We start from the raw sequence: 17,453 nt of genomic DNA, 5'->3' as shown, positions 1-17,453 counted from the left end.
AAAAATCACACTACTCAAGTGAAAGTCGGAGCAACAATAAACCGCCTACCAAACATGGATACAAAAATGATGACAAAGTAATAAGTCACCAAGAAACTGCTTAACCTTGGAGAGCTCAGAAGAACGACAACAAAAGTTCTCATGGGAATAGATTTGAAGATATTTGTTACAATTGCGGAAAAAATGGTCACATGTCCATATTGCCGGTGTAAGAAAAAGTCTGAAAGTAATGTGGCAACCTCAAAAAACGAGATGGAGGATGAATGAGATACAGAGGAACTATGTGTCATAGAAGAAGACAAGCTAGCACTCATGACGATGATGGGAGAACATATTGATTACGAGGATGACTTGATCATTGATTCATGATACTCAAACCACATGACTAACAATCAGAGTGCTCCAATAGAAGCCGTATGACCCTCAAAGAAGGAAATATTACCGTAAATTTTAATCAAATATTTAAAATTAAAATGAAGTAAATATATATTTTACCTATAATATTTTATTTTATTTTATTAATATTAAAAAAAAAATTGAATTAATTATATTGATTAAAAAAATGTTTTAATCTCAGCCAATCATCCACCCTGTTCACACCCCTAATATTAAAAGAGAAAACAATCTCAGAAATTGGTGAGGGTGCGTTATTGTTTCATCAGAACAAATCCTCTAATCCTACGGCTTCCCGTGATTTCCAAGTTACCGCCATCTTCTTCCTCTCTGTCTCTCTCTACCCCCTCATTTTGTACTGCTTTCAACTTTCCCGCCATTGCATTATTCTGCAACTGCTTCAGTTTCTGTCCTCTTTCAACTCGGCTCTACGAATCGCAGGTACGCGTTTCAATCGGTTATGGCGTAAACTAAAGAACGGAGGTTAAGAAACTGCAGGATTAGTTATCGTTCTTGAAATTACGGACTATTTGTTGAAACGGATTGTATGCTTAGCTGTATTAGTCGAGTTTTTGGAGAATAACTGAGTTCGTTATCCGGTGTGGCGGCCTCGGATGTTCTGAATCCAGTTGATTTTTTTCTTTTCGAACTTGATGCGATTGCGAAATGTCTGGTTGATTCCCGTGCTTTTGATGCGATTTATATTGTTGTTATGGCAGTTTTGCTTAGGAGATGATGATCTGTTTAGTTTTTGACGGTTTTCGGTTTCTCTTTTTATTCTCCATCGTCGCTATCGCTTTTCTGGCGTGTTCGTAATGCTATGGCGTCATGTTTTCTTCTGAAAATTTTCGATCATCTGGTTGCTTAGGTCCAAGGAATCCAGTATTTGTCATCGTCATCGATAGTCGTACTGTTTTCGTCTAATTTGATATAGCAGCTAAAGTTTACTTGGTACATATTGACATCGTTTACTTGTATTTTAATGTAGAATTCGTGTTGGATGACTTAATTAATCGGATGTACATTCAATCGATAACGATGGAAATAGAAATAGAAAAAGAAAGAAGAAGAAAGAAAATCCATTTTTATTAGCTATAGATGATTCTGTTGAGCAATTTCGGAACTGTTTTCTTTTTTGGTACCTTTAAATTTAATGATATTAATTTTACTTATTTTCTTTATCTGTCAGATGGTTTTCTTTTTTTGGTTGAAGATTATTGTCGCGACACGAGCATTAAATTGCCTTCTCCATTTCTCCGTATTACCATCAATTATATTAAAATCGTGATATTTTATGTGACACTTTGCTTTTTGATCTGTTAGACTCTGACATTTTTACTCGTTGTAACTTGTTTTTCTTTTTTTGACCTTCTTCTCATTCACATAATAAATAATTCTTACAATATTGAATGGCATGAATTTAGGTTCGCAAGTAATGGAAGCATGGAAACGGAGAAAACTTTAGCTATGGTAAAACCAGATGGGTTGCATGGTAACTACACTGATAGAATTAAACTGGCCATTTTGAAGTCAGGCTTCAGAATTTTGAAGGAAATAATAATGGAATTGCATGAAGATAGAGCAAGTCGCTTTTGTGCTGAACATTTGTCAAGAAGCTTCCTTTCTAGTCTGGTCAAATACATGACAAGGTATGTGTTGAATCTTTGAAATGTTGCCAAGTTTCCTCTGGAAATAGTCATTTGCATAATTTTATATGTTTTTGTTAGGAATCACGAACCTCCACAATGGTATGATATTGTCCAATTAAAGCATAACCTCTTGTGGTTTTGCTTTTGGTTTTCCCAAAAGGCCTCATACCAATGGAGATGTATTTCTTACTTATAAACCCATGATCATTCCCTTAGTTAGCTACTATCGGACTCCCTCCCAACAATCCTCAACAGTTTTGTGGTACTGTCGTATCAATAGTGATGTTGTACCTCAAAGTATCTTTATTATTGCTTCTTTATGCTTGCATTCTGCTTTCCTTGTTTAATTTTCTAGCAAGTGGTGGATATCATCTTCACTCATGATTAATGCAGCAATCACATGAACAGCTGTTGCACTCGAAACAACAATTTGAAAATGCTGATATTGAGATTACGAATTCATGTAACGACTATTTATCTTACTTTCTTTTCAAGTAATTTCAGTCAAAACATTAGCAACATAGTGAAGTTTATGATACGTATCTCAAGCTTAAGAGATGTTCGTTAGTGTGCTTTTCCACCTCAAGCCATACCTAATAGTTTAACTTAGTTGAAATGATCTTTGAATAGCAGAGGACATTAAAAATAATCTGGTGGATTTTTAATCTGATTTTTTATGTAAAGGTTTTAAACTAACATGGAATCTCTCTAGAATCGTGCAATCCTGTATTTCAGTTGAGTGTCCTTCCTATGTCTAACACTAATCGTGCGATCCTGCATTATGGTTTTGGAGAAACAAAAATCCAATCGCAGATTGCGTGCTATGATTGGGCCAACAGATGCATCTAAAGCTAAGGCTACACATCCCAACAGGTCATATAAATTTTTATCTTTGTCCCTATATATATGCTTTGCCTCCTGAGTATGAGACATGAATTCAATACTGATGTCAATATAGTTGCTACCAGTTCATTTTTCGTTTTGGTTTTCACAAGGTTCTTTTGCATTATTTCAGCATTACAGCAATGTGTGGATTGGATCAGAGAAAAATTTGTGTTCATGGTTCAGATTCTCTTCAATCAGAAAAAAGAGAGATATCATTTTTCTTTGATGAGGAAATTGGTACTATCTATTCCCTATACCATTTATATTTAAAATGCATTCTAATTTGTTTGTGCATGATCTATTTTTGTCTTTTAGTACTGCAAATTTTTACTGTCACATTTATATTGTTCACATCATCTTGTGATCTATATGGGCAGTCATATAACTATCTTTTAATATCATAATCCTATAAATGAAAGAAATGATTTTTTATTTGTTTATGTAGAGTTGTAAGATACGTTATACCTGAATTTTTGGTGTTTTAAAATCAGAAGTTGTAAATTCTAGACAAATAGGAGACATAGGAGGCATAGGTGGGGAAAACATGAAGCTGGATTTATCAGCCATTCGCGACCAAAAACACATTTTAGTTTACAAAGAATTTATAATTATGTTTCTCATAGGAAATGACGAAACAAAATTTTTCTTTAGTTCTCCCACAAGACACGTTTGTATCTTGGTCCACGAAAGCATACTTTCCTTTTCTGTTACTGTACTTCTGACAGGTGGAATGGTTGGAAAACATGATTAATTTTAATCATTAATCTGTGAGTGTATAAGCTAGACTAGTTCTTGTACACGCCTCTATATTTTGATTAATCAGACTGAGAGGGAAGATTTATGCCACGCAAGGTGATCCACTATCTCCTTTTCTTTTCATCATGGTAATGGATTGTCTCAATCACCTACCGATAAAAGTAGAATACAAAATGGAAGATAAAAGGTTTTCAAATTGGTAGGAAGACTTAAGGATCAACCACCTTCAGTTTGCAGATGATACAATCCTCTTTTCTGATTTGACAGATGTGTCTTCCATAAAAAACATGATCGAGATGGGAAAAACTTTTGAAGGATTCTCTGGAAAAAATATCAATCTCCAAAAAAACAAAGATTATGGGCATCAATATTAGCATAAAGATTATTGAAAAATTTGGTAGTATATATGGTTGTAAAAAGGGTGAATGACCGAATATATACCTAGGATTACCCTCTAAAGCCACAAATCTTTTTCCTTCTAGAAGACTATTATTGGAAAAGTAGAAAGAAGGTTGTCAACATGGTTATCATATTATACTTCAAAAGTTAGAAGACTCACCCTAATACAATACAAGCCACATTATCCAACCTCCCCACTTCATGTCTCTATTTGAAGTGCCACAAAAAGTGGCTTTGGATATAGAAAGATTATCTTGAAACTATATGTGGAATGATGACCTACAACTTATTCGATGGAATATTATAAACCTCTCAACAGAAAAGGGAGGACTCGGTCTTTTCTCGATAAATAAGAAAAAACCTCTCATTGCAAAATAGATATGGAGATATCATTGCAAAGAAAACGCCTTGTGGAGAAAACTTATAAAGGTTAAATATACTCCTACATCATGCAAAAATGAACCCCTTTCATCTTCTGCAAAAGGGCTTTGGAAGTACATAAAAAAACATTAAAACCTCATCATCAACCGAATTCACCATCACATCATTATAGACTGACTTGTAGATTGAAAATGCCATGCTAGCCTTGCGATATCCACTTTTGTGCAGACTCTCTCATAGCCAAAAAGTCACGGTCAAAGAAACTTGGAATGTTGTCAACAAATTCTGAGACTTGAAGCTTGGTAGGAACTTAAAGGCGAAGCAACGAAATGAGCCGAATTAAGCCTTTGACTTGCCCAAGTGTTATTGTCAAATGAGGTAGACTCATTGACTTGACTCCCTAGCGTTGACAAGATATTCTCTACAAAATTCTTGATGATGAACATGGGGCAAAAAGTAGAAGCAATAAATCCCACGCTAGCAAAGATAGTATGGAAAGGATATCACCCTAAAAAAGTGAAGTTCTTCATTTGGGGAATAGCGCATAAAGTCATTAGCACAAGCAAAAAATCTTAAAAAAAAAGTGTCCGACATGACTGTTTTTCGAAATTGGTGTCCATTATGCAAAAAAAAAGAAAACGAATAACAAAGTCACTTATTTATGCAATATCCACATACACTCAGAATTTATGGACACCGATTCTCAATATACTCGGATGAATCTCACATTTCCTAGGGAGGTAAAGGATTTATTGGACATGGCCTTAACGTACCATCCTTTCAAGAATGCAAAAGTCCTACAATGGAAAAACCTCACCATGACTTTCTCTTGGAATATGTGGAAAGAATGAAATAAGAAAATATTCGCAAAAAAGACAGACTTATACAAAATACTTTGACAATGTTGTTTACCAAGTTATATCTTGTTGTAAACTGTCTAATATTTTACTTCCTATAGTTATACCTCCCTCGGAAATTTTTTTTTTTTTTTTTTTTTTTTTAAACATCATGGATATTATTTCCCACTAATGTGGGTTGGTGCAGGCCCTCATCCAATTTTCTTTTGGAAATTGGTCAGCTGATACCGTGTATTGCGCACTGCACACACTCATTTGTATATTTTTATGCTATTGTGGATGTTATATTTATGATCTTTTGCTCCTTTTGAGAAAGGTTGGTTTTTTGGATCCTTAAATGCTACTATTAGGGAGATAAACCATAAGTTGGTGATGAAGGGTCCCGTGACTTCTTTAGTTTACTACTAGGGAGATCGGTTGCTGTAAGATTCCTAAAGAAGTAAGGTTCTAACCGTTCTTTTTGGAGATGAGGATTACTAGTCAATTGATGTTTGGGGACATGCAGGCAGTCATAAGAATTTTAAACTATTCCAGATGATTTAGTATTAATGACCTGGTTGAGAGATAAATCTGTGGTTCCATGAGTAGAACCAATCAATGTTTACAAATACATGTAGATTAGCCGTCTTAGTTATTGAGGACTGAAGTTAAAGGTAAATGGAGGCGAGTAGTTTTCCCTTTCCGATTTCCTTTTTGTAGACAAATATTCCTATCACAATCAAGTTTGATGAATTTCTCAGTCCCCAGATCTTACTGACCCTCTCAAGGATAGATTTATGAGGAGCCGAAAAGTAAGTAGCTATGGGAGAATATGATTTAACGGCTTATTGTTTTCACTGAATTGTGTAGGAGGGTCTACGCTTGGTGTTTGGACATCACCTGGAACGCTGGCTCTGTTCACCGAATGAATAATCATTTGGAATTTTTTAAGATTCGTTTGAATATTATTTGATTATTGAAGCCACTTTTTATGAGCAGTTTGATTTTTAGATTTTGAAAATTATGCTTGTTTTCTAATCGCTTCCATCTCTTCCCAATAGAACATTTGGATTTTTAACTCCTCCTCATCACTATTATTATAATATTTTTAATATTTGTATAAGGTCAAGCCAACCTACTTGTACCTTGACTATTCTTAGGAGACAATTGCCCGACCCTATTACATTTAACTGTCAAAGTAACAAGTAAGATATAAGTCCTAAGGAGGTGACCACTATGACTTGAATCAATTCTCTTAAGGCCATTTACTATTTACACTGGTCTTTATTGGCACTAGTGATATGAGAACTTTAGTGAATTGGCTTAAGAACCATCGATTATGCAGTTCCTAAGATCAATTAATTCATTGCAAATGGCTCCTATGATCAGATCTACTAAGCCAACCCATTCTAGTTACATCTCAACCTTTATTATTCAAGAACCTGTTTATTAACGAGAGTGCAATAATTTTGCCAATCAATGCTACATGAACCAGAGAGCAATGGAGAATGGTAGAAGGTAAAATCTCTGAAAACCCGAGGAGAGCATAACAAAGAAAGAAAAGAATTGTGCTAAGAAGTTCCATCTTAAGTACAATAGGTGCAACCTTGGACCTGGGCATATGGCTTTCTTACTTCCAGACCCTCTTTTAAGCATCCAATACCGTTTAAGATCTTTTACTCAGCTAGGGATGACACTTTTCTAGATTGGCATTCCCGAGTACATTTTGATGAATATGTAAAGGTGTAAATGTAAATGTAAATGTATAAGAGAATCTTTAATTGAAAGGCATGAATCCATTTTACCCCGTTGTAAATGGTAATCCGACCTAAATATGTATAGCATGTACATATGACATCCTTATCATGCCATATTTGTTCTCTCGACCTAGATGTCTATTTACATATCTTATATGTAGATCTATGTACTCCACATTTGTTTGATCTGAATAAATGTGGAGTACATATGTGCACCCCTTCAGCCCTTAAAAACATTGATCTTAAGTAACCTTTCACACTTTGTTTGCTCCAATGTAAACTGTAAAGTTTGGGCCTATAGCATCCTTTCCGTGCCCCCTTTGTCCAGTTGCCATAAGACTGAAGATTGATTGGTTTTACTTGTTAGCGAATTCATGTAGGAAAGTGAGATTGTAGTTTTGTAACCCATGACTGCTACACTTTCAGATTTACGTATATATAATTTTGGATATTTAGGTTAGCTTTATAGATTGCGAGTATCGTATAAAACAATTAATTTGATCCTATAGCATGTTTATGGTCGGAAATTTAATATCTTAGATGATATCCATGTAACAACCCAAGCCCACCCCACCGCTAGCAGATATTGTCCTCTTTGAGCTTTCCCTCTCGGGCTTCCCCTCAAGATTTTAAAACGCGTCTGCTAGGGAAAGATTTTCACACCCTTGTTCTCCTCCCCAACCAAAATGGGTTATCACAATCCACCCCCCTTCAGGGCCCAGCGTCCTCGCTGGCACTCGTTCCTTTCTCTAATCGATGTGGGACCCCCACCAAATCCACCTCCTTCGGGGTCTAGCGTCCTTATTGGCACACCGCCTCGTGTCTACCCCCTTCGGAGAACATCCTCTTTGTTGGGACATAGTCCGGTGTCTGGCTCTGATACCATTTGTAACAGCCCATGCCCACCGCTAGTAGATATTGTCCTCTTTGGGCTTTCCCTCAAGGCTTTAAAACGCGTGTGCTAGGGAAAGGTTTCCACAGCCTTAGGTATTTCGTTCTCCTCCCCAACTAACATGAGATATCACAATCCATCCGTTAAACATTTACATTATCTTTTTGTAATTTTTCCCCTTCTTTTTCATTATGGCTAGAATTCTTTTTCATTATGGCTAGAATTTCTAGCACTTCTATATTAGGATAGTTAAAAGGTTGAAATCACGGATAGGGGTGTACAAATAATCTAATAACCCATATAGAGATGTACAAATAATTCAATAGCCCAAATAGCCCAAATAATGTGGTGGACCACCAACCCAAATTGTAAAGGTTAGGTTATATATTATTTCTACTTGGGTTGGATTAGAAATTTTTTTCAATTTGGGTTGGGTTAGAAATTTTTTTCGGTTTGGTTGGGTTGATATTTTACTAGGCCAAAATTTGGTTCGGTTGGGTTTGGTTTGTGGGTTGAGTTTTTCTTTGTTTGGTTCAACCAAACGGAGCTGAATTCCTTAATTTTAGAAAGTAAATATATAAAACTAAAATGTTACAACGCGCGTAGTTATAACCCTAACACCACACCTAGTCACCCATGTTGGCTCGTGTCGTGTCCCTCCCTCTCTCATTCCCACTCTTAGATGCCGACAATCGATCGACCCACACAGCCATGCCACACAACCAGCAGGCGGTAGCCACGGTAACAATCAGTCTTAGATGCTAATGGTCAACCCACACACCCTTCGACGCTTTCCCTTCCTCAAACTCTCATGTTGAATGCCAACGCCCATGCTTGGTTGCAACCCAAACGTTCGTTGGTGATCCAACCTAATTTTACTTAAAAAAAAAAAAAAAAAGGAGGGTTGAGTTAGGTTGAATTGGACTGACAAAGACATTGTTAAGAAAAAAATGGCTTTTCCCGGATGAAATGTTTGTTGCTATTTGTTACAATAACGAATTATTAGTTTAACTGAATAACTAAATAAAATAGATAGATCGATTTTAGTTCATTTGGGTAGCCAACTTGACTAATCCAAAAAATTTTGAATTAGCCCAAAAAAAAATTCAACTCAATCCACGTACACTCCTAGTCCCAGATCTCAAATTGATGCAAGTATAAACCTTTGAACCCAGATCTCAAATTGATGCAAGTATAAACCTTTGAACCACCGTGTCACCTTGAATGTATGCTTGGATTCTGGTTTTCTGGACCACATGGCGCAAAAATCCTATTTTCAATTGGCGGTGTATGCTGCCTTGCATTACGGCATTGAAGAGAGAATTTTTTGAACCCGTGGGCTTCAGTTTGATTTGATAGGATTTAGGTTTCAACTAACTTTTCTCCCGGGATTTTTTATAATTAATCTCCATCATGTTAATGCTTGGAACATCTTTTTTCGCTGGCGGTTTCTTCTCTTCTTATATGACCTGGCGTCAATTTCTTATACTAATCATTTTAACATTTCAACCTCCATTAAATATTCTTGTTTTGATGTGAATTTGAGCTCATAGTTATAGTTAAGAGTTTGTGAGGCACTCTTGATCTTAAGAGTTAAGAGTTAAATGTTCGAATTCATACTTCACATGTTAAACTAGAGAAGTTTTATTTTGGTCTTCGGAGTTGATAGAGACTCAAAAAAAATATTTAGTTCCTTTAGCCATTACTATCACCTCTTTCCTCAAGATGATCATAACTAGAATCCAAATCACAAATTGTCAATCCTATCAAGGAATGATATAGAAACATACAAGGACCTTGTAAACAACCAAAAACCGGATAAATTATTTTGGTAGACTGGTATTATGTGATTTACGGTTTTATACCCTTGGATGTAGGAGAAAACTAAAATAATAATGATCATAAGTTTATCATGTATCTAAGGGTTTAAAAAGGGAGAATAGCACAATGTGGTAGCTTTATTGAATAATTTTCTCCAAATAATCAATTCTCTACTCATGAGATAATACATTCATAATTCATACAGTTAGAGTCGAGATATGTACTCTATTATGCCTCTTGCCGGATACTTGAGGTATTTGTGGATATCATAGCTAGAAGTTTCCATTTGATTAAAAGAAGATATAATGAAAAGCGAGCTAGTCAAACGAAACCATCGGATGATACAAGTCCACGCAATACCAAGTCTTAGTTTATGCTTGCCAACCGCAATATTTGCCTTCCAGAATTGAGTAACATAGCATATCATTTCTCTTTTTAGTTTTGGTTTGTAAACCCTAGACATCTACTAGATGCACACCTCACATGGTTTCTTATCTTTCTTTTAAAATAAGCTGTCTTGGTTGGAGTGATTCTATTCTGACTCTTCGCCCTTCATATTTTATTCCACTTTCATGATTTTCTTTTCCTCTCTTCCTTTTCCCTGCATCTCGAGGAACTTTTGAGGAATGAGACTAAAATGACGAACCTAGTGACGATTATGATGTAAAGATATTTAAGCTTCGGATATTTTTTTTACCAGTTTGGTCACGGAGTTCGTCATCTCAATTATCTTTGCTGTGTTTTGCTTCCCCTTCACTATTTTGAAACCTTTTTAATATATTAACCTTACTATCTGGTAGTACATTTATAAATTAAAGTTGACATACACAGCATTACAACATAAGGATTCGAATTTTCAACAGATTATTGATGATTATTTAGCTGTTTACAGTGGTTCATTAAAGACTTATAGTCTTTTTTTCTTTTAAATTTAATTTTAAAATCAGTACGAAATACAAAGCCTTTTACTTGTTGAGGGTATTCGTATTCTGCATCCTGATGGCGACACGACAGAACCATTTAAACCAAGTATCTAAACACTAAGCAATAGTGTGAATAATTTTTTTAAGCCTCTTCGTTCGTGGAAGATATTATTGGTATTGACAACGGTAATAATCTATGGTGTTAAAGAGGAAAAACTTGTGGTTGGAATTCAAAGGGGGTTTAGTATTACTTTCTTATTCTATTGAAAAGAACGTGGAGAGATGGCTTGGTTTGTGGCCTCTTTTAAGGAGCAAAAGCTCCGAGGAAGGAATAAAGCTTCAATATTTCAACCCACCCGGTTGGATTATTCATTATGTGATTAACTTTGTCGTGATACGTGGCCAAAAAGTTTCAAAGGGGGGCCACTTACTGGGGTGATTTTATCTCACTCCATTCTCTAATTTGGAATAATTTCTAGCGCTGTGCTAAAATATTGAAGTCATTAGATTTATATGTGACCTGCCACCAAAAGCTTGCAATTAAGATTGATAGTACGAGGTGAATTGTGATATGGTGTTAGGGATAATGGATATTTTTATATATCTATATTTATACAGCTTTGAATATAAGCTCTCATAGTTTTGGTTTCATGTAAAAGATTTAGATGTTATCGTCTCTTGTCTATATATCTTTGATCTTCCTTTTATCTATGGGCTTTAGTTGCATTCCCATGGTATGAATCCTATGTATATTTTTACATGGAAAGAGGAAGATCTTTGCCTAAAAGCCTTAGAGATGTGGAGTCCCTAAGCCTAAAACGGAGGGTCAGAAACTAAAAGGTCTCCAATATTGATTGATGTGCATGCGTTGTGCATCATGAGTCCTATAATTCAAACCAAATATCACATTTCTCTAGGTAATTTATATTAAGATGTTGAAACTTAATCAATAAAAAGACTTGATTCAAATTGAAGTTGAAGGGTAAGAGAAAAATGCATGAATATTGGCACTAGAATAATCATGTCTAGTCATGCTATATAGGCGCCATGGTGCAAAAGAGCTAGTCACTCAAAAGTATAGTAGCCTAAATAAATTCTCTTTCATAACTCTTGGACATTGTGAAGTAGAAGAGGCTTGGGGCGGGTCCGGTGTCATGGATGGGGCAAGGACACCTTTTCCGTCTCCGATTCGGACTTGAAAAGAAATCCTAGTTTGACTTCCATACCCATTCAAATCAGAGATCCCTTACCCCATTTGAGGTGGGCCCCTGGGTTTTTGTTGTCATCCCTAGTTGTGCATACTTCTAATTTTCACTGTTCAAATGTATAATGAATTTGATGTATTACAATAGAACCATCATGAGTTAACGTTGTAGGCTACAAAAACTATGTGAATAATAAAAGACTTGAAAGGGAATAAGTTTGGACCATAATATGACTGCCTACTTGGGATATAAGATATTTTTTTAGTTATTTTGGCAATCGAATATAATACAGACAGATATTTGTGGAATAGGTAAGGTAGATGCATGCTAGTGAATATATTAAAAAAATGATTGATGTTGAATGTATAAGAATTTGATCTTATCGTGTAACTTGTTTATACAATGGAAGTTAGAAGATACAATCAATCACTCCAATATGGGCGTGGACAATCACGGTTCACATGACATAAATAGTGTATTAGGATTGTTTATGGAAAATAATTGAATAGATCGAGAAAGGAGAACCCCACATTCTATTTATGAGGATAGGAGTTCCTATATTCTTTATTATGTTGTGAAAATCTATAAAGAGTTCCTTTCATAGGGTCTTTTGGATTAGGATTGATAAGTGAAACCGTTGAAAAATTTGTGAATTTGGGAAAACAATAACTTAAGGAGCAACTCCAGGAGCCGTGTGTTCCTCCATATAATGGTGCTTTATTTGGTAAGCATGTTCCTAAAAGGCTATCATGTTTCTTAAAGCTGAACTAGGCCAAAGCTTTCAGCTCCGAAGCCTTTTCCTTTTCTTTCTTATTAGAAGCCCTTAGCCTATGGCTTGTGCCTTGTGTTTATGCACTTATAAGAAGAAGCTTTATGGATTCTGTAGTGTCTGTAATTTTTCAATGAATAATAATAGAAATTTGATATGGATATCTTTTATTAAAATGATTAATGAATAAAATATAGTAAAGATACATAATTCTTTTAAGCCACTAAAAAAGAATATTAAAACTATAAGAAAACAAAATAAAAATACAAATAGAAGATCCAAATATAATGAATTTCGAAGATGCAAACTTCGAGATGAGCCCTAGTTCGAGGAATTTCCTTGGCTCGAAATTTTTGGCTGTTTCCATATGAGGAAGTCTTCAATTTTTTCCAGTTCAGAAAATTTGCTATAATTGTTTCTCCATGAGCCATCAGAATGGGGTCTTTATGATTTCTTAGAAAAATGGTCGACAATGTAATATTATTAATTTCTCGGTACAAGTTTTCAAATTCCAACTATGAATTTTTTTATAAATTACCCACTTTTTTTTTTAATAGATAAACGTAATTAGAAGACAGGATTTGAATTTCTAATAGATCTTGTTAGACTTTTACTGTGGCATATCAAGACTCAAATCAAGAAGGTAAAAACGAGATACAAATTGTACTTTTTTCTGGTTTATCTAATTTTATTATGATTCCTTAATTTTCAATCTATTTTAGGAATTATTTGGGTGTGCTTTTATTTTTATTTTTTAAATTGTTTTGTGATTTGATTTTAAAAAAAATTTAATAGTCTGTTTGTAAAATTTGTTTAAACTTCTAAAATTTTCATTTATTCTATCTTATTTGAAATAGAAGGAATTATTGAAAGGATAAATTCGTGAACTATAACGGTGCCACGTCTACCATATCTATTGACATGCAAAATCTAATCTTTTGAGTGAGTTTAAAGATTGTCTAATAGTTTAGATTTTTCGAAGTCTAAGAATATAATATTTATTATTTATACACATTTTAAAGTGAGTTGGCTTAATAATTTTAGATTTTCTTTTAATCAATAGTATTCTTTTATTTTTCTTTATTTCATTTTAATTCGATAGATCTTAGTGAAAGTATAGATCACTGGAAGCTAGGTTGGGAGTTACACGATTATTAGTATATTTACATGATTATTAGTATATTTACGCATTGTATTTAATTCAATCATGCAAAATTGAGGTTAAACCATCCATTTATGAAAGGATAATTATGTCTTATCTATTTACATGATAATAATAGTAATTATTATTATGACTTGGGCTTGAGGTGGACGTAGGTGTCGGTGGATTAATGGTGGTAGGGTCCCGACTCCCGAGACGTGGTTATCTTTTTTAAAAAAAATTATTGTAAAATTATAAATATTCTCCTTTGAATTGGGTTAGCTTTTTGGCATTATCCAACTAGAATTGTTGGAGACTTTTCTAAAAAATTTGATCGTGTAGATACGAACTATAAGTTTATACACCTAAATAAAATTATTAATTAGATCAAAGTATTAATGATCCTACATTGTTTTGCTATCTGTAACTCTATCGATCATTGATTTTAGATTGATATACTTACATGCATGCGTTTTTATTCGTGTATCAATGTGGTATGATGTGACGAAATTATATAGAATGGTAAAAGCATATCTGGAAAGGAGTAATGTTTTAAATTGACTACACTGTACAGTAAAAACTCTCGCTGTGAACAGTGAATGCCGTGTAATTCTAATTACCATTAGATTAAAGATGTATGGGGATCAACTCCACCTTTTCTATTTAGCAGTTGTCGTAGATTTGCATCTCAAGATCTGACGGACAAGATTTTGACACGGTCGGTTGTATAGAGGATGTTCCAGAATTGAACCCGCAGAATCCTCCTTTTGTAGTCTTATTAAATTACAGGAATTAAAGTATTCAATTTTATAGAGAATGTTTTTCATGCTAGTGGTGTATGTGCATTTGGAGGTGTATAAGAGGAAGAATCCAGCAACATCTTTCAGGAGGAGAAGGAGAAGGAGAGTTTAGAGTGAGAACTGAGAGGCCACTGTTTGGGAACTTGAACCATTATAACTTGCTGTGATTGAGAAAGCTTCAGCATCAAATTTGTCAAAACTCTTCACTTGTTTTGATCATCCCAATACTCGTCATTGGCTTTTAAAGATCTGGTTCTGAACTTCTCTGTTTTGTACATAACACCTCATAATCTTCTTCACCACTCTCCAATTTTTCTAAACAGCTTCAAATTGTATCGTTAGTTGAAGATGAAGGTGAGCTTAATTTTTAGCTCAAAATTTACACTTCATGTTCTGTAATGTAGTTTGATGGAAGCTTGATTTGCTTTTTTCTCTCCATTTCTTCAATGCAGTTCTTCAGCTGGATGCAAACTAAACTAAATGGCAGACACGAGACGAAAATCCCAAATACATTCTCTACTTCTCGTAAGCTTTTTCTTCTCTTTTTTGCTCCACTTTTTCCTCTATGCTATGAACTTCTTTATTCTCTGTTTTCAAACTGGCATGTAGAGTGTTCATTTGCATGAATGATGTGTGTATATATAGATGAGTCAAAGATTTGTGTTCTTAAATCTTGTTTTGTGTTCAAGTTGAGATTGTATGGTTTAATTGTTTTAAGATATCAACTTGGAGAAGGAACAACAGTGGAAAATAGATTTAGTGAAATGGTTTTTGGTTGGATCCGAAGTTTAGTTAGCTGGATCAAGATCCCAATGCAAACGAGGACACGATTCAAAAGGTAGCCTGAATCACTAACCTCAATACTTGGGTTCATGTGCCTTGTTCCCCCTTGATCCTTAAACAAATATTTAATGTACAAAATTTACCATTGTTTTACATTTCCTTTTTTGTCCACTTTCATTAGCTTTAGTTTAGGACTGCAAACCAACCAGTAATCAGATCCCAGGACTCAAAATATATATATATATATTATAGGACCATGAAATTATTCTCTCTCTCTCTCTCTCTTCTGGATCTTTGAAATGGTGAAGTATTGTAAATTACAGGAATACTTTCTTCAATATAAATTGAATATTTTCCATCTCCCTATTTGCAGAGCTTAAAAAACAAGAGTCTCGTGAAGAGTTCAGCGATTGGCCTCATGGGTTGCTTGCAATTGGAACTTTTGGGAACAATGAGATCAAAGATGATTCTGAGAGAAGACAAGACATACAGGAGGATCCATCTTCTTCAGAAGAAATAATAGATTTCTCTCCTGAAGAAGTTGGTAAATTACAGAAGGAGTTGACAAAGCTTTTATCTCGCAAACCGAATCCCGAAAAGCAGGTTGCAGATCTTCCATTGGATAGATTTCTCAACTGCCCTTCAAGCTTGGAGGTCGACAGGAGAATCAGCAATCCCCTCAGCTGTGATTCTGATGATAAAGATGAAGATATTGAAAGGACCATTAGTCTTATAATTGGCAAATGTAAGGACATTTGCGCCGATAGTAAAAAGAAAGCGATCGGGAAGAAATCCGTGTCGTTTCTCCTCAAAAAGTTGTTTGTTTGTAGAAATGGCTTCACTCCTATACCACCACCAAGTTTGAGAGAGACTCTACAAGAGTCAAGAATGGAAAAGGTAATGACAAAACAAACTAAAAAACAGCTTCTTCAACTCTGATTCATACCTGCATAATTTCAGCTTTTGAATCTCTAATGATCTTTCCATTTCAATGGCAGCTCTTAAGAACAATTCTCCAAAAGAAGATCGCCCCACAAAACGCTTCTCGATCGTCATCGTCGTTGAAGAGGTACATAGAGGAAAAACAGTCACCAAAAAACAGAAATGAAGCAGAAGAAGAAGAGCAGAAAAATGCTAAAGATGGATCCAAATGGGTCAAAACTGATTCCGAGTGTAAGTTCATAGCTTGTTCATAAATCCATCCTAAAAACATCACAAAATTTTAGCTTTCTCTAACAAAGTTCTTGTTTTGCAAATTGCAGATATTGTTCTTGAGATATAATTCCATCTCCTTTTCTAACCAATTACCCATCCAACTGATTTGAACAAGGTAACACCTTTTCTGATCTCACTTTTTCAATATGGTTCATTTTAACATAGCAATGACTGATCTTCAAATTCCATCTCCAAAAATGACTTTTCCAGATATTCAAACTCCACCCTTTGATTTGATGATATGGATCCAACAGTTGAGATGTTGTTCATCACAGCAAAAATATAGATCTGATCGACGGTGCTGATTACTCCTTTTTTTTCATGGTTGTTTGTTACCAAAACAGTGCAACTCATGTTATGATACATCGTCAAAAGAGATTCTATGATGACAGAGCTTTACATTTTTCACTTTATTTTACCATATAATTCTTCTCCTTCTTTAATGTTGGGGTCTCTCTTTGTAACATATTCGAGGCGAATAACATTTTGTATTGTTATAAAGTTACCAAGACATTGTTGTTGGGCTCTGTTTTCCTCCCATCTTTTCCCCCATTTTTGGGTTGATTCGGTCGATAATGTTAACATTATAAATTATGTTTATGGTGACGAATCTCACATGAGATCAGATCAAGAGTTTACCGTTCGAGAATCATTAAAAGGGAGAATTTCATTAATTTACTCTCATGTAAAGTTTCGGAGTTAAGGAGCGAAGTAAGCAATGAGACGAGAAGAGGATTTAATTGACTCAACTGTACGAAAGAAGAGAGAAGCTGCTTTGTTTACCTTGAAAGAGAAGGTACATATTCGGGAATAAAGCTTTCCGTTGCATTTTTCACAAAAATAACTTA

The 17,453-nt window shown here is 34.8% G+C and overlaps 1 protein-coding gene across 3 annotated transcripts; it reads left to right on the top strand.

Annotated features, from left to right (window-relative positions):
* Positions 1-651: 651 nt before the first annotated feature.
* LOC111779233 lies at positions 652-17,125 on the top strand. 3 transcript variants are annotated; one of them, XM_023659339.1, is made up of 10 exons: positions 652-834; positions 1,818-2,042; positions 2,836-2,915; positions 3,058-3,164; positions 14,640-14,961; positions 15,060-15,132; positions 15,764-16,287; positions 16,389-16,563; positions 16,653-16,720; positions 16,816-17,125. In XM_023659339.1, the coding sequence occupies exons 5-9, from the start codon at positions 14,956-14,958 to the stop codon at positions 16,670-16,672; spliced, it is 798 nt and encodes a 265-aa protein (XP_023515107.1). In that variant the 5' UTR covers positions 652-834; positions 1,818-2,042; positions 2,836-2,915; positions 3,058-3,164; positions 14,640-14,955; the 3' UTR covers positions 16,673-16,720; positions 16,816-17,125. The 3 variants fall into 3 exon arrangements, with proteins under 3 accessions (XP_023515107.1, XP_023515106.1, XP_023515105.1); XM_023659338.1 differs by having other exon boundaries at positions 2,755-2,915; XM_023659337.1 differs by having other exon boundaries at positions 2,436-2,915.
* Positions 17,126-17,453: the final 328 nt, after the last annotated feature.

The sequence above is a fragment of the Cucurbita pepo genome, chromosome LG17 (assembly GCF_002806865.2).
Source record: "Cucurbita pepo subsp. pepo cultivar mu-cu-16 chromosome LG17, ASM280686v2, whole genome shotgun sequence".
Taxonomy (NCBI): Eukaryota; Viridiplantae; Streptophyta; class Magnoliopsida; order Cucurbitales; family Cucurbitaceae; genus Cucurbita; species Cucurbita pepo.
Note: the sequence above shows the minus strand (reverse complement) of the source record. Positions and strands in the feature narration are given on the sequence as shown.